Consider the following 17,759-nt stretch of genomic DNA (forward strand, 5'->3'; position numbering starts at 1 on the left):
TTTGCTTTGAGAGAACAAAACAACAACAACAACAAAACAAACAAACAAACAAACAAACAAAAGCTCATTTGATACCCAGAACCCTTATTTAAAAAGTTAGGTGGGGCTGGGGAGATGGCTCAGCGGTTAAGAGCATGGATGCTCTTCTGAAGGCCCTGAGTTCAAATCCCAGCAACCGCATGGTGGCTCACAACCATCCGTAATGAGATCTGACGCTCTCTTCTGGTGTGTCTCAAGACAGATACAGTGTACTTAGATATAATAAATAAATCTTTGCTGGGCATGGTGGCACATGCCTTTAATCCCAGTACTTGGGAGGCAGAGGCAGGCGAATCTCTGAGTTTGAGGCCAGCCTGGTCTACAGAGTGAGTTCCAGGACAGCCAGGGCTGCACAGAGAAACCCTGTCTTGAAAAACCAAAAAAAAAAAAAAAAAAAAAAAGGTTGAATGTGGTGGTACCCATTTGTAACCTCAGTGCTGGGAGGTAGAGATAAACGGATCTGTAGCACTCACTGGCCACCCAGGGGAGCCGGATCAGGAAGCTCCAACACAAAGTGAGGCCATGTAATTGCAAACAAGGTTGACCTCTGGCCTCCATGAGCACAAGCATACATGTATCCACACACGTACCCACATGTACGCATGTGCACACACACATACACACACACAATGCTATAATAAAACCTACTTCTTTGTATGTTAACTTAAAAATAAGCTTGAAAAGAAAGGAAAAAGCCTGCACACAGATCTTTCTTCAGCCATGTATACATTCCCAGCCAGGCAGGGTGGTAGGTACCTTAAATCCCAGCAGTCAGGAGGGAGAGGCAAGTGGATCTACCTGAATTTGAGAATGAAACACACACACACACACACACACACACACACACACACACACACACGACAGTTAATAGTTAATTCTTGACATGGCAGGACTAACCCAAAGGCTGGGCATCCCTAAACCTTCCCCTGCTTGCAAACATTCCCCTCTCCCCACACTTCTAAACCTTCCCATGCTATCTCAGTCCACAGACTACGTAGAATAAAAGAAGAGAAAAAGAAAAAAAAAACACCTTCATCACTACAGGCATACTGTCTCCCCCCATCCCCACCCCGCCTCCGCTCCTTTGAGACCACTAGGTGGACTCCCCCTGCCGCACCCTGCCCCACTGCTCTGATGACTGAGTTCTAAAATTATGATCCAAAATTAGTGTTCTCTTCAAGTTGTTTTCCTCTGGTATTTTGGCTGACACCTAAAACACTTAACATCATAGAGAAAGTCTGTGTCCTGAAGAAGGGAGATTGCTATAGCTATGGAATTCAGGGGACACTCTATAAGGACGTAGAATCACACTGTCCACTGAATGGAGAGAAAGCCTATACAAAGGTGCCAGGCAGAGGAAGCAAAGGGACACCCAGAGAAAGTGTGTAGATCAATTTAATAGAGAGTGGAGAGAAAAGCAGGAAAGGGTGGAGGTCAGAGATGATGCATGGACAGGCCTCACCTGCCAGACCAAAAATTCCGAGTTCTATTCTGGAGGTAGTGTGGAGTGACATCAATAACTCAACTCAGTATTTTTTGACTGCAGGTAAAAGGCATGGGCAACACAGGCCAGGGCAGGTGTGTACCTGGACAAGGGGGCTGGGAGTGAACCTAGATGGAGTCTACAGCAAAGACGAGGGACTGGGAAAGCTTTACTTAGGCACTGTGGGCTCCTATTCCCAGTTCAGAGACAGAGATGAGGGTGGTGGGTAAATTATGAAAGGACCAGGGCCCAACCCTCTGAGGGGCTGAACCCAGATGGCTAATGCTACTTACTGCTTGGCACTCCCCTGCAGCATTACCTCCAGTAGGACTTGGCAAGAGAGGTCTGCAGGACTCTCAGAAGGTTGGCAGGAGGGCAGACAGCACAAACACCACCAGTGCTCACCAGGTGCAGCTCATAGCAACGGGCCCCTGCAAAGGCAGCACTGAGGTGGGCCCGGCCACAGGTAGGAGATAGAGACCACCAGTGCCCACTGGGCACAGCTCATAACAACGGGCCCGTGCAAAGGCGGCACTGGGGTGGGCTGGGTCACAGGTAGGAGATGGGAGAACCAGGACCCTGATGCCTGGAGAGCAACAACCACCCTTCAAGAACAGCCTGTTGGGAAAACAAACTTCATACTCGTGCAAAATGCATTTGGTCACGAACATGGGGTTTGTTTTTTCCATTGAAAACAAAATACTCTAATGGTTTGCTTTCTGAAACAAGAAAAGAAACGGAGAGAAAAGCAGGAGAGGACGGAGGTCAGAAATGATGCACGGAAGGACCTCACCTGCCAGAGATGATGCACGGAACGGCCTCACCTGCCAGAGATGATGCACGGAAGGACCTCACCTGCCAGAGATGATGCACGGAACGGCCTCACCTGCCAGACCAAAATTCTGAATTCTATTCTGGTGGTAGTGTGGAGTGACATCAATAACTTAACTCAGTATTTTTTTGTTAAGTTTTTTTTTTTTTTTTTCGTCTTTTAGAGACAGTTTCTCTGCATAGTCCTGGCTGTTCTGGAACTAGCTCAGTTAGATCAGACTGCCTTTGAACTCAGAGATCCTCCTGCTACTGCCTCTCAAGTTCTGGGATTAAAGTCATGTGCCACCATGCCCAGATGTTTTAAAATCTTTTTGAATAAAAACAAAAACTGTGATACAACGAGCGCTGATACACTTTGTATCTGAGAAAAACATCCATCCGATGACATAACTCCCCCTCGGTGTATGCTATATTTCCTCTTTTAGGTAAGCACATAGCATGTGGGCACATTTTAGACTATACCCTCCTGTGGTGATTTACATATATGGAGTTGCTTGCCAAAAGGCTCCTCTCTTGAAAGCTTGGTTCCCCCATGTGGTGGATTCAGTCATTGAGAAGGAATTGATTCATGAGAGCTTTAAACTAATCAATAGACTGCTTTTTAAAATGTATATACTCCTGTGTGTGCCTGAGTATGTGCATTGTGTGGGTACAGGAGCCAAAGGAGGTCAAAAGAAACATCAAATGCCCTACAACTGGAATTACAGACAGTTGTGAGTCACCGGCTGGATGCTGGATGCTGGATGCTGGATGCTGGATGCAGATTGCAGGATGCAGGATGCTGGATGCTGGATGCTGGATGCTGGATGCTGGATGCTGGATGCTGGATGCTGGATGCTGACCCTCGATCCTCTGTAAGAGCAGAAAGCACTCTTACTGCTGAGCCATCGCCCCAGCTCCTAGACTAAGCTATCTGACTGAGTCAAAATTTGAATGGACAGAGGGGAAGTGGTGGAAACTGAAGGATGGGGCAGACTTGGGGGAAGTAGACCACTGGGGACCTGGCCCCTCTGTTTGCTGTTGGCCAACAAGAAAGGTGCTTTGCTGTACTATACACTCCCCATGCTTTGTCTTATCACGCAGACCCCAAATCACCCTGTATAGCCCAGCCTGGCCTTGAATCATGGAGCAAGGAGACCCTGAACGGGAACTTCTGAGACCATAAGGCAAAAATAAATTCTTCTTACCTTAATTTGTTTCTCGGTTCTTCGGTCTCACTAATGAAAACCAACAGTGATTAGGTGGCTGTCTTCCTTTTCTTCCCTTTTGTGCTGAATCATTTTGAAGAAAATGACTGGTAGTGTAACATTCACTTCTATGCTTTGGCACAGTTTTCCAGACCTTAAAGATTTGTTTGCAGATCTCCAACATCAGTAACTGAACTAATATAGTAACTGCCTAACAACAGGCTGGCAGCCCGAGACAGTTCTCTTTGCAACTGTGCTGAAGAAGTCTAAAGTCAGTTTTGCGGAGCCAGAATCCAATTCCATACTCATTTAATTGTGCCTTTATGTCTGTTTGTTAATTAGCAAGCAGAATCAATCACCCTGTGGTCTTAAATAAATTTATTGCCTCCCGCTCCTGGTGTGAGTGGTGCTGGGGGTAGAATCCAGGTTCTTGTGCATGCCAGGCAAGCCCTCCACCAACTGAGCTACATTCTCAGTGTGTCTTTATAAATCACGTGTCTCTATGTGTGTCTCTTTGTGAGTTTGTTCACCTGAATGCAGGTGCCAGGTTAAGTGAAAGGCATTGGATCTTTGGAGCTGGAGTGACCAGTGATTGTGAGTTTGAACTGAGGGATGTCCCATGCAAGAGCAACATTACAACCCTGGAGCCATCTCCCAGACCTCACATTCTCCCCTTGGCTGTCTCTTTGCGTCTGTCATTAAACTGCTTCCTTTAGCTCCTGTAACCAGGGTTTATTTGATTCAGTTTCAATTATTTTGGCAAGACAGTTTTATTCACTAATGGCATTTCTACTTTGTGCTGCAAGATCACAGGGACCTCATAAGAATGTTGTCTCTGGGTTAGTGATGTGAGCTTACTAGGTTGACACGGGGACAGCAAGATCTCCTGGTTTTAAAAGTATGTGTTTCTCCTGAAACACTGAACTGAGGGACATGTGGCACCACAGCTCCCATTTGTTACAGACGCTTGCAGCTGGTCAAAACTCAAATGAGCTTTATTACAACTGCATGATTACAAAGGCCCCCCCTCCCTCTTTCCACTCCTTTCCTGTAAAGGTATTTAACCAAAGTGAGAAGCCAGGCTTTCCAAATCAGACTAGATTCACTCCTTCCTTCCTTCCTTCCTTCCTTCCTTCCTTCCTTCCTTCCTTCCTTCCTTCCTTCCTTCTTTCCATTTGAGACAGGATTTCTCTGTGTAGACTAGGCTGGCCTCGAACTCAGAGATCCACCCACCTCTATCTCTTCAGAGCTGGGATTAAAGGTATGTGCCGACACCTCCCAGCTTAGATTACTTCTTGATATTCATGAGGTAAATAGTTTTTTACAGTATCTAAAAGCAACTCCTAGGACTGGAGAGATGTTAACAGTTCCTGTTCTTCTAGAGAACTTGAGTTCTGTTCCCAGTATTCTTATGGGTTGGCTACCCACCAACTTTAGTTCCAGCTCCAGGGGATTTTATGCCCTCTGCTGGCATCCACAAGTACCTGCACTTAGGTGTACACACACACACACACACACACACACACACAAATCAGAAGAAATGAATAAATAAAAGTTAAACCCTATTCCTACTGCCAGGTCAAAAACTGCTACACTGTAATAGGTGTTAGATTCCCCAAAATGCAGGTTTTGGCTATTTTTGTAATAATAGTTCACAACAGCTCAATGCTGGACTAGTTACTGAAATTTGTGACCTCTAACACAGCTGTAATTAAGCTGATCAAATCTAATCATTCAACACCCAGTTCAAAACAAAACCCTAGCAATAAACAAGAGAATTAATTGTGTTTTTACCACACTAAACCTAACAAGGGCCTTTAGATTTGGAAAAGAGATATAAAGGTAGGTAGTAGGTCTTTGCCAATCTATTCTCCCCGTAAATAAGGTCGGCAACTAGATGGTCAGAATTAATAGAAGTGTATTAGAATCTAGAGTGAAGAGACAGAGGGTAGACCAGGAAAGGGAATGGGGTGAGGATTGGAGGAGTCGTGAGTCCAGGAGGGGGCCGAGGAAGCTCTCTCTGGGTTCTTCCGGAAGCAGGATATGAAAACGGAATCCCTAGGAGACCCAGGAACCATCCATCTCTCTTTATTAAGGCCATCTGCAAGTCTCAATTGAGAAGGAGGGAATTCCACAGCACACCCACATCAAGAGCATTTATAGAGACCCATCACTTCCTTAAAGCTGCAAACGTGCCTGCCCACTTGTGCATCCATGAATTTATTTGCTATCTCGGCCAACTGCAGCTTTCACTGACAATGTCCAGAACCAATCATCTCCAATCATAGCCCTGCCTCTCCACCGACAGGTGAAAGACATAGGTGTCAGCCAATAAAAAATAAGAATGAGTATGTGAAGGCTGGACTCTGCCCCATTTACTTCAATGCATTCAGTAATTGGTAGAAAGGTTTGAGCAGCTGATATCAACCACCAATCCGTAAGGGCGGAAGAGGATGAAGGGCAGCGCGATGGGCGGGGGTGACGTGGCAATGACAGAAGCATAAACTGTAATGACTGACGGAAGTACTAGCCATTCGGAGGCCAAACCGGCCGTGAGCTCTGCATTCTCCCGTCCTCGGACTTCGGAAAGCCACCAATGATTTTGTAGCCCTGCCTGATTGGCTTTCCTGTTAGCCAATCGAAAGCAGGCCTGGAGGACGCGTCGCGCCTTGAGCTTCTCACTGGGCGGAGTAGCATGACAGGCCCGAGAGAAATGCCAATGTCCGCGGGGTCTTCCGCAAGTGACACTTGGCGGCACCAATCGCCGCCCTCCTTCCCGGCAGTCGAGCCCTCCTTCCCGCGGCGGGGCTGGCGGGGCGGGGACGCTGCGCGGCGGCGGCTGAAGCGCTAGCCGTGTTGGGCGCTCCGGGCGGCGGCGGCGGAGCTCGTAGGCGGTTCCGGTCGTGTCTCTCCGGGCGGCGGCGGCTCATGGCGGCGACCGAGCTGAGAGGAGTGGTGGGGCCGGGCCCGGCAGCCATCGCGGCTCCGGGCGGCGGCGGCGCGGGTCCACCCGCGGTGGGAGGCGGCGGCGGACGCGGGGACGCGGGGCCCGGCCCCGGGGTGGCGGCCGCGACGGCGGCGACGGCGGGCGGCCCGGGCCCCGGGGCCGGAGGAGTGGCGGCAGGCGGCCCGGGCTCTGCACCGCCAGCCGCGGGCTCGGGCGGTTCGGGCGCCGGGGGCTCGGGCTCGGCTAGAGAGGGCTGGCTCTTCAAATGGACCAATTACATCAAAGGCTACCAGCGGCGATGGTTCGTGCTGAGCAACGGGCTCCTAAGCTACTACAGGTAACTGCTTCCGGGGCGCCACGCTCACCTGGCCTCCCCCCCTGTGCAGCCCACAGACCCGCGCTGTCACTCTCCGCCGGCTGGCTTCACTGCCAAGGTCGCCCTGGGTCGCTGTCTGTCACCTGCACAGGTTGACAGCTTGCAGAAGTCAGAACCTGCAGATTTGACACACTGCTCTTGTCTCCGCTGTCACCCGCCCCTAGTGCCTCATCTGCCTCCATCCCTGGGTCTTTCCTGTCAGCAATTGTTTGGAGAGCATCTGCTCTGCCATTGTATTTCCGCTACCACGTGGGTGCAATCGCTAATTCTGCAAGTAAGGCACTGTTGTGAAGCTGGAGGGGCACAGACAGCGCGAGCCCGGGCACTGTCCCTCAGGAACTTACAGTGGAAGTTACAACTCCTAACTTTTTGTGCTCTAGTCTCTAAAATTTAATGTTTCTGATACACCCTTGATATACCTGCCCATGTCTACTCAGAATACACATTCCGACATCAGAATACCACACACAGGGAGACTTTGGGATTCTGTCCACCATATGTCTTACCTCTTCAAGCATGCGCGTACTTTCTCGGTCTAGACAGTCCACAATAGAGATGTGTACTCTACCATAGCTTTTACTTTTGCCTGCCCCACCTCTTCCCATGGGAATGACTGTCTTATCCAGCAGTCACCGTGCACCTTTTAGTTTTATTTAAGATTAAGTTTTATTAAAGGAAGAACACATGTTTTTGAAATGATTGTTAAGGTTTCACAGTGCTTATTTTGGTATGGTTAATGTATACTTACTGTGACTCATAGCATGGTCATAACATGTCACACTTCGGGGCTTATATTACTAGACAGAGGTGTTGAGAGGTGATTGGAGGACAGGTTATAAGCTTTCCCAACAGCCTTGCATTGTGGCTGGATGTCTTACATGCAACTGTTCATTTAGTGCGCATAGATCTCCTATCTCCCTGGGAGTTAGGACATGTTCCCATGTTCTTGACAAGAAAGCAGACTCAGCATGCGCAGCTCTCCCAGGGTCTTGGAGAAATCAGGATTTGAAACTACTCTTCATACTTTAAAACCTAAAACCTAGGTTAGTGCTACGTGAACCAGTTAGATACAGAGATAATCACCTAAGACACGGTTTAGGTTTATAGAGTGTGTTACAGTGTGTCTCATGAAGAAAGTACCGAAGTCTACTCTAAGAGGGATTTGCTTAGTATAATAATAACGCCATTTCTGGTTGAAATCTCTTCCCACAGTCCATCCAGTTTGGGAACCCAAGACACTGCTGGGGGCGTGGCTCAGCCTGTATTCCTTTTCAATTTCACCAGTAGTTTCTCTCCTATCAGGAGGCCCATGGGGGACGAATAACCTCCATGAACATCGTTGGCTTGGCTCGTAGAGAATTTTAAAGAAAGCCTGAAGACGAGAGTTATAGGCTGTTGGTGGGAACATTTTTATCGCTCCTCACATAGAAAATGCCTTAGCTCATCCTTGATGCTTAAGCAACGTTAGTTGTTTAGTAGGTGTGACATTTTCATTATTGTGTTCTGAATTAATTTTAATATAACCCTTTCTCCTACTCATCTATAACTCATTTTAGGATTATAACATACATTTAAAGTTTTAGTTTGGCTCAGAGATTTTTTTTTCCCATCTGTTCAAGCTCCATGTCTTGTTTTAATTGACTACTATTCTAATGATTCATATCCTGACTTGGTTTATAAATCTCTAGTAACATTGATTCCTCATATTAAAACTTGTACATTAAGGGCTAGATATAGTGATAACAAGCCTTTACTCCCAGCAAAAGGCAGAGGCAGGTGGATCTTTATGAGTTTGAACCATAGCTACAAAACAATGAAAACCAAACCAAGCAAAAAACCAACTGTATTATCTAAGGGCTTTAATAATGTGTAGTCTTGGGTTGGAGAAGAGCACTTACCGCACATACATAAACAAGGGCAAAAGACACATAAAATACAGGAAATCTAAAAAAAAAAAAAAGGAAATATTTTCTGATGGTTTAATCCAACCAAGTTCTTACATTATCTACTTTGCAGGATACCTGATTGTTTGGTCAGTATAAATCTTGATCAGTGTTGACCTTGGATATTAATAATGTACCCTGTTGCTATTCTTCATATTTGTTGCTGCTTTTTTTTACCTTCTTTCTCACAGAAGCTGACTCCACGTAAAACACCTTCCAAAACATAGCAAGATATGCCATTAGCCTGTCATGCCAAGTACGATGGTCCCATTCACAGGCCGACCAATCAACAGGGTGTAGTTTATCAATCTGTTCCTTACCCCACACCCGAAGAATTTCAGTGAAGTACATCCTTCCTGCTGCGTTGGCAGTTTATTCTTAGCAGGGGGCTTGTGGTCCCCATCTCCTTCCTAGAGCTACTTAGCTGTGTTAGCATTCCTCCTCTGAATGTCATATGTTCAGCACCTACAGTCTCTGATGTATGCCATTTTCAAAATCCATTTTCTCTTCATAGACCCCATCCTCTGATAACAGAAGAACAGACCTGAGCAATCCTTTTGTCTTATGTTTCTTTACACAAATGCCCCATAGCTTACTCTCTTACACAAATTCTCATTTCTCTCAAAAACACCCATGGCAGGCTGTAATAGGTTTTCCTTCTAGGTTCCAAAGATTAAATTAAATTTCATCTGGCCTTTTCAGGCAAGAACTTTCTACCCAGAAAATAGCTGTAATACTGTGATGGCTGAAGAACTTCAGAGCAGAATCTTTCCTACGTCTGTTCAAGCCCCCCCCTCCCAGCGTTTCTTAGTGTCTGTTAACCAGCTATGGACTTTATAGTAGCTGAGAAGCTTTTTTAATCCAAGGATGGTGGAACCAGAGGAGATCCTAGGAGGTGGTTAGTGGAAAGTAATAAGGAGGCCTGTGATAGAAGGCCCAAGTACTGAGGGTAAGCTGGCCTTCAGCTGTGGTCTGTAATTCAGCCTGCATTATTCATAATGTAACTGAAGCTTGCGGGGAGGGGGTGGTGTTAAGGATAGAAAAAGCAAGGATTCACGTTACAGTGTGGCAGGTGCAGGGCATGGAAAATGGCCAGTCCTTTGAGACCCTCACCCCCACCCTGTGATCTCTTATTGCTCATTAGTACATTTGAGAAAGAAAAGAAGTTACACATGACAAGGTCACCAGCAGCGAATCTGTCTTCTTAAGGGCAGTAAACAGACTTTCTCAAATATATCAAATCTTAGTGTTTTGGGAAGGGTGTGTGCCATTTCTGGCATGTAGGAATTCTGGATGTGCCAGGTGTGTTTGGCTGCTTGGCTCTATGCTTTGTACTGTGGCAAAGGACTTTGACCTCTTTATGTTCTGAGTTGGACAGGGGAAACTGCAGTTTCAACGTGAGGGTCCCTGGGCGTAGCCAGTGGTAGTGGGGAAATGGGCAGGCTTCTCTGCATGCTCAGCAGTGCTGGGAGTTTATGTTTAATGTGAGTCTTGATATATTATGCCCAGTGCTTCGTAGCTTGTTGTCACCAAGTAGTGTTGTGAAGTTCAGAAGTTAGTCTATTAATAGCGCTGTCAGTAGAGATTGGGGGAATTTTTACACCCAGCCCTCTTGAGTACAGACCTGCTGAGTCTTTCCTGGCTATTAATAGGACGGCTTAGGAGTTCCCACCAGTAAAAACCTGGAACTTAGGAAACTGCATTTTCCAAAAGATTAAAATGCCTGGTGATTGTTTCGTGGTTATGCTTTATTATAGTTATTACTTCTTACATCTGAGCCATAACCAATATTTAATAGTCTACTCAGGTAGGGTGGTTTGCCATTTATACATTTCGGCAATGTAATCCTAAGCATGGCATGACAGTTCCCATTTGGGCTGATTTACAGTGAGGGGGTGATTCAGTGTATAAAAATGGAGCTATTCTTAGAGAATGAGAGTGTCAAAAATTTTTGTTGCACAAGGTTATAAAGTGTTTTATAACTTGCTAAGTTAAAAAGTGGTTTGTGACTGCAAATGGGCATGAGAGAGCTAGGGCTGCTCTACACTCGGATGTGGTAGTGGCCCCACGATTCTCTCCACCTTTCAAAATTCAGTCAGTTGTATTTAATTAACTGCTGAATTAATAGTTCATGCAATTCTAGCTCAGTAAAGACTGTATTTTTAAAAGCTAATAGTAAGAGGAACAGTGGGGCAATAAACTCTGACTCACAAACAGTGCTTACAAGCTCTGAAAGCGATTTCTCATTGCTTAAATTTCCAAGAGTTGTTTGAAGGAAATAAAACAAGAATTTGTTTCCTAAGACTACTTAATTTTCAACGGCCCAGAGTTAATAAGAGGAACTAAAGGCAGAGCAGGGCAGATGTCTGTTACCTTTCTGTTTAGCCTTTTTTGTCTTGTTATGGCAGGTCCAAGGCAGAGATGAGACACACCTGCCGAGGTACCATCAACCTCGCCACAGCCAACATCACTGTGGAGGACTCTTGCAACTTCATCATCTCCAATGGCGGTGCTCAGACCTACCACTTGAAGGCCAGCTCCGAAGTAGAGCGTCAGCGCTGGGTGACAGCCTTAGAACTGGCCAAGGCCAAGGCTGTGAAGATGCTGGCCGAATCAGGTATGGAACAAAGGAACACTGACCTGGGAAACACAATTTTTTACAACCCTGACTGCAGTGTACATTTTGATTATGTTCCATGTCTTAGATATCCCAAGCTTCTTGTTGTATGTTATTTCCCTTGAGTAGTGATTGTGAACTGAGTTCAGTCCTGCATATACACATATGACATTTGATAATGTCTGGAGATATTTTTAGTTAAAAATAAAAAGCTGGGGTGTTACTGGCATATAGAGACGAGAAGCCAAAGATAGTGCTCAGTGCCCTGTGAGGTACAGAATAGCATCTCCACCCTTCAGCTGGCTGAAGTTGAAAAACCTTGGTCCTAAAGATATGACATACCACTTATGCTTAAAAAAATTTTGTTGTAAATTTTTTGCTTCATGGTCTTACTAGTAGCCTTGGATGGCCTGTAACCCTATCCTCCTGCCTCTGCCTCCTGAGTGCTAGGACTAAAGACATTCTCTACTGTGCCTAGTGCTTGACCCGTGCTTTTATTTTTAATATCAGTTAACTTTCTTAAATATTTGAGACATAATTACTTTAGTACTAGCTCAGAATTAGGATTTATTTATTTATTTTCGAGACAGGGTTTCTCTGTGTAGCCCTGGCTGTCCTGGAACTCACTCTGTAGACCAGACTGGCCTTGAACTCAGAAATCCGCCTGCCTCTGCAGAAGTGTGCCACCACTGCCCGGCTTCAGAATTAGGAATCTTACAACTCATAATTTGAACCCTTGCCAAATTTTCTTCTCTTGATTTCTTTTTATTTTTCTGACAGTCATGCATGCCCCAGGCTGTCCTCATACTCACTCTTGTCTGTAGTTTAAGTTGACCTTGAACGTCTGATCCTTCTGTTTCCACCTCTCAAGTGCTGGAATTTTAGGCCCAGCTTCTGGTAGCTTTGTCTTTGTTAATGAAGTTGTAACAGTCATGATAGATGACCAAAAAACCAGTCTTATCAGGCTGCAAGAACCCTGTTCTTGCGGAGGGAGAGATTTCAGTTCTCAGCATTCATGTTAGGAAGCTCACCAACATCTTGAGTTTAGCTCCAGGAGGATCTGCCCACCTTTGACCCATAAGAGCATAAACACAAATATAGTTTAAAACCGTAAAAATAATTTTTTTTTAAAAATTGGCTTTTATTCCCTCTAAAGAAAAGGATAGGATTTTCCCTGAAGATAATAATAATTGCACTGAGCTTGCACACTGGCAGAGAACTGAGCTGTCAGCTTTTGTTTGCCAGTTGCTTAGCTTGGTGCCTGATGTCTATTGGGCCATGAGAGGAGACTTCATTGCTTTATCAGTTCTGTGGTGACAGGTTCTGCTTTGACCTTGGCCCCTGCCTCTGTCCAGGAGAGAGGACAGACCTTTTCTTGTTCCTTTGTTTAATTTAAGGGCTGATGTTAGCTCACAAAGGAGTGACATTGCTGGGAAAACAGTCTGCAGTGTCGAACTGTTAAGTACAAAGCCGACAGTGAGAGGAACAACCCAGATCCTCCACGGTTTATGACTTGAGAGCTCTCTTGGTTTGCTTTTGGAGGGCATTAGAGTCAGGTAAGCTCGTCATGAGGTTTAGCTCCCTTGGAGCTCAGTAGCTTTGTGTGACATAGGAGAAGCTACTCTTCGATTCCCAACCCATTTTGCAGGTGGCCTGCGTGCCACCCTAAAGACAATGGTGGACTTAATAATAGTTTGGATTAGATTGGAATCTTCAGTGTTTAAAGGCTCGTTGGGGTTCAGTTTTGGTAAGAGTGTTTACCTACTATGTACGAAGACTTTAATTCCCCAGAACTGCAACACTAGGTATGGTAGTCATACCTTTCAGGAAGTGGAAGCAAGAGGATCGAAAGTTTAGGGTCATCCTTGGCTACATAGGAAGTTCAAAGCTAACCTGAGCTACATGAGAAGCTGCCTCAAAAAAGAATTGGGAGATCTAGTTATATGTTTCTAAGAGGCATCCAGTTTCTCATACTATCCTGTCCATCAGTGGATCTAACCTTTGGTGGATAGTAGGGCTACTTTGGTCACAATTAGAAACACAGACTCTGGTCCAGTGGGATGGCTTAGCCGGTGAAGCACTTGCTACCAAACCTGACAACCTGAATTTCATTTCTGAGATTTGCACAGTGGAAGGAGAGAACTGACCCCAAAGGTTATTTTCGGACATGTACATGTGCACTGTAGCACACATACCCTACCCCCCGCCCCCCCCACTACATATAAAGTTATAAATAAATATAATTTAAAAAGAGAAATGCAGGTCCCCAGACCTTGCCTCTCACCATCTGAATCTAAACGTCTAGGAGTGTGACCTGAGACTTTGCATCATCATGATGCACTTCAAGTCTATGCATAGTGTGGGTCTTGGGCCACACTATGAGCAATGCTTCTCAGCCTTCCTAATGTTGCCACCCTTTAATACAGTTTCTCATGTTGTAGTGACCCCAACCATAAAATTAGTTTTGTTGCTACTTTATAACTGTGATTTTGCTACTGTTATGAATCGTAATGTAACTATCTGATTACATGACCCCTGTGAGAGGGTTGTTCAATCTCCAGAGGGTCACAGCCCACAGGTTGAGAACCACTGTTCTAGAGGAATCCTGGGAGTGGCAAGCCCTCAGTTGCTCAGAATGCACATGGTTTGCTAGACAGACAGCCAGACAGCCAGACAGGCAGGTAGGTAGGTAGGTAGATAGATAGGGCTCCAACTTTCCGTCCTGATCCTAGCGGCAGAGCCTAACCTTGGCATCCCTACAGATGACTCAGGAGATGAAGAGTCTGTCTCACAGACTGACAAGACCGAGCTCCAGAGCACCCTGCGAACACTCTCCAGCAAAGTGGAGGACCTCAGCACGTGCAACGACTTGATAGCTAAGCATGGCACCGCCCTGCAGCGTTCCCTCAGTGAGCTGGAGTCCCTGAAGCTGCCTGCTGAGAGCAATGAGAAAATCAAGCAGGTCAATGAACGAGCCACGCTTTTTAGGATAACATCCAATGCCATGATCAATGTGAGTAAAGAAGGTAGCCCTCTTTGACAGTTCCTCTCAGAAATGTAGTGCTTTTCTGACCCCTTGGAACTAACTGTTAAAACACTGAATATACCAGGTCTTGCTTCCATCATCGGGTGCTTTAAGTTACATTGTGTGTTGCATGAAACAGGACCAGCTGCTCAGGGGGAAGGTGTTCTGCTCACGTGGTCAGAAGGGCATTTCCTCTTCTGGGCGGTGCCAAGGAGTCAGTGGTGCAGCCTTCCTTGAGTGGCAGGGCATCTGAGGTTCTATTAGTTGGGCTCCTTTATGGTTTTTCTTCTTTGCTCTGTTTTTCTAACCTAATGTGTCAAACTCAAAGGTCCTCTTGAATCCTTTGTCCTGTTGTGAGCTTTTGCTTCCTTCCTCCTTGGAGTCAGACCCTGCACAGCTAAGGCAGTCTGCGTTCAGGATGGCAAGCAGGGCCAGCTCAAGGGCTGTCAAGAACTTGTAATTCTAGTTAGTTCAGTGTGAGTCTTTGATTCTAGAACACTCCACGTAGGCACTAGAAGAATGGGTAAATACAGAGCATTGCTGGCCTCACTGACAAATTGGTAGGTGTATGAAAGGAATACCAGGTTTTACAATGCTGTTTTTCCTCTTCTGCTAACTGATTCTCACTCAACGGGTTATGTTAGCTTCCTTCACATAAAAACACTGAAGGACATTTTGTAAGTGAGACGAACGAGTATTCTGTGAGAAACGGTTTTGCAGAGCTTCTCGCCTTCTAATTAAATGGGTTAAGTTACCTCATGAGTGCCAGATTGCCCTTGTTTAGGGAGTGACCGTGAGAGCTAGTTTAGTTCCTATGGTGCCTGAACATCAAAGACCTTTTCCTGAGGTGAAAGTTTTCTCATTTTGTTTCTTTGTTATGTGATGGTAGCTTGTTTTAACTTTTATTTTAACATTTTAACTTTCATTTTAAGTGTTGAACACCTTCAGAACTGATTTACCCCAGCCAGAAAGAAGACAAATTAGTTTTTTGCCTTCAGGATTTCAGGAAGGTTAGCCACCTCCTAGTGTTAGTTAGCCACCTTGTCAGTGCTGACAAGGGTGTTCAGTGACCAGGAAACCTGATAATTCCACAAACCAATGACCCATAGTAAATATGTAGACTTGCCATTTTGTATTTCGTGTGTATGTGTGTTTTGACTACATGGATGTCCATGCACCTCTTATGTGCAGATGGAGGCCAGAAAAGGGCATCAGACCCCTGAGATTGGAGTTACTGGTGGCCACAATCCACCCTTATGGGAAACAAACCCAGGTCCTCTAATTACTATCAGCTCAACTCTCTGACAGTCTTCTTTTTTATTTTTCTTATTCTAATATGACTTTTTTTCCTAAATAAAACACTCCTGCTTTATAAACCCAAAGTCTTGCTTTAGCCTTTTCTCTTGGAAAGTGCCCTTCTTTGTTCCTTGGGAAATTATTCATCTCCAAGGTCATGTCAAAGAATGAACTCATGGAAGTCAGAGCCCAGCTTGCAGGAGAGGAATGCAGTTCCGGGTTAGAGTAGTGGGCCTAGCATGCTCCAGGCCCTGGGTTTGATCCTCACCTCAACACACACTGAGACGTCCAACAACTTGATAGACGTTAGCTGTTCACTGCCAGTGTCCCTGTCATAATCTCATTGTTGCCTAAGCTGCACTTTTTATTCTTGTGTTGTTATAATAGCAAGGCTTTAAATGCACTATACATACTAAAACTAAGCCAGGTATGGTGACATATGCCTGTTAATCTCAGCACCCTGGAGGCTTAGGCAGGAGAAACAAGAGATCAAAGCCAGCCTGAGCAGCTACGTGTGTGACAGGGTAGAGGTGTTCAGCATGTGCTCGGAAGGTTAAAGGAGCTAACACCTCAGCTAAATGCTGAGGGAGAATGAAAGTCTGCCTAGAAAGAAGGCAGTATAGATTTGGACTCCAACCGTGTCCTTCATTATCTGCATAACCCAGGGAAACCCTGCCCATTCTGTGACTTCTATTTCTTATCTGTAAATGGTTTGATACTAGTAGATCTTTAATAGTAGTGTTGAGAGACTTTAGGTGATATATTTGAAATGCTTGGCAAAGTGCCTGGCTGTACCGTAGTCTCTTGATGATTTTTTGTTGTTGTTGTTTTTTTTTTGGTTTTTTTTTGTTTTCAAATTTTTGAGACAGGATTTTTCTGTGTAGCTCTGATTGTTCTGGAACTTGTGATGTAGACCAGGCTGGCTCCCAAAATACAGAGCTCTGCCTGCCTCTGCCTCCCTAGTGCTTGGATCAGAGATATGTACCGCCATTCCAGTGGTTCTTGCCAAATTTTAATGATTATCAGTATTATTAGAAGAGAATAAAGGAGAGGAATTGCTGGGGGTAGCGATATGCTATATGTAGGCCTGGTCTCGACCTCAGTCTGGGAACCACTGGTGACTGGAGCAAGGCGGTAGCCAGAGGTGAGGCTTGAGTGGAGGCTGGAAGGTACAGATCAGATGAGTGGGCTCGGTGGTCTGACTATAGCCTTCCTGAATGTGGTGTTCTAAGTGTTCTGTGTGGAGAGTGTGACTGGGTGGGGGGGTCTCTGTTGTTGTTAGTCTTTGTTCTTTCACAGACAAAGAATGTGAAGCACAGAGATCAGTAACTAACTAGATAGCAGGAAAGAGCTATGATTTGAGGCCAGCCAGCCCCCACTGCAGATGTCTGCTCCACGGCTTCTACTGTGGAGGAATGCAAAGAGATTGCAGACTCCAGAATAGTAAAGGAGAGTCACTAGGAGTTGATAGTTGGATGTGAAGAAAGAAGCAAAAGTGAAAGAGAGACTCCCCATAGGCTTGGGCAGCTTGAAAGGCTCTAGAACTGCTCTGGGATGGAGAAATTCGAAGAAAGAAATGAGGCAGCAAGAGACTGTGGTGAATCAAGCGTGAGACCTACTGATTTTGAAGTTACTTGGAGCCATTGAATAGGCACTTGGATATTCTGGTCTGAAACTCCCAAGAGTCCAATTTGGAATCACTGATTTAGTAGCCATTGGTGGACCTGTAGGCAATTGTTGAAACCATGGAAGCAGACATTCTAATAGAACCTTTTAGTTTCTCTGTAACAGGGAATACAGTTTTAAGGTTAGATTGGTTCCTTCCTTCATTTATTTATTAAGCAAACTTTATGAGGCTTCTGCTATGTATTAGGAGCTGGAGACCTATATACGAATAAGCTGTAAAATGTGTTTTAAAGTTGCTTGTGATCCCTCTGGAGAGAAAGAAACTCAGTCATGTGCATGTGTTAGGTAGAAGTATGCTGCAGTTGGTAAGGAGATGGAAGAAACAACTG

The 17,759-nt window shown here is 45.4% G+C and overlaps 1 protein-coding gene across 2 annotated transcripts in view; it reads left to right on the forward strand.

The window, feature by feature from the left end:
- Positions 1–6,371: 6,371 nt before the first annotated feature.
- The window catches only part of Osbp (oxysterol binding protein), a 28,271-nt gene continuing 16,883 nt past the window's right edge, over positions 6,372–17,759 (forward strand). The window contains exons 1-3 of one of the 2 annotated variants that reach the window (NM_001033174.1): positions 6,372–6,824; positions 11,215–11,423; positions 14,186–14,436. In NM_001033174.1, the coding sequence (NP_001028346.1) occupies positions 6,469–6,824; positions 11,215–11,423; positions 14,186–14,436 (816 nt within the window). In that variant the 5' untranslated portion in view covers positions 6,372–6,468. Of the gene's footprint in view, positions 6,825–11,214; positions 11,424–14,185; positions 14,437–14,473; positions 17,736–17,759 lie in introns of those variants that run through there. The other variant, XM_006527439.4, reaches the window with a different exon arrangement.

The sequence above is a fragment of the Mus musculus genome, chromosome 19, assembly GCF_000001635.26.
Source record: "Mus musculus strain C57BL/6J chromosome 19, GRCm38.p6 C57BL/6J".
Taxonomy (NCBI): Eukaryota; Metazoa; Chordata; class Mammalia; order Rodentia; family Muridae; genus Mus; species Mus musculus.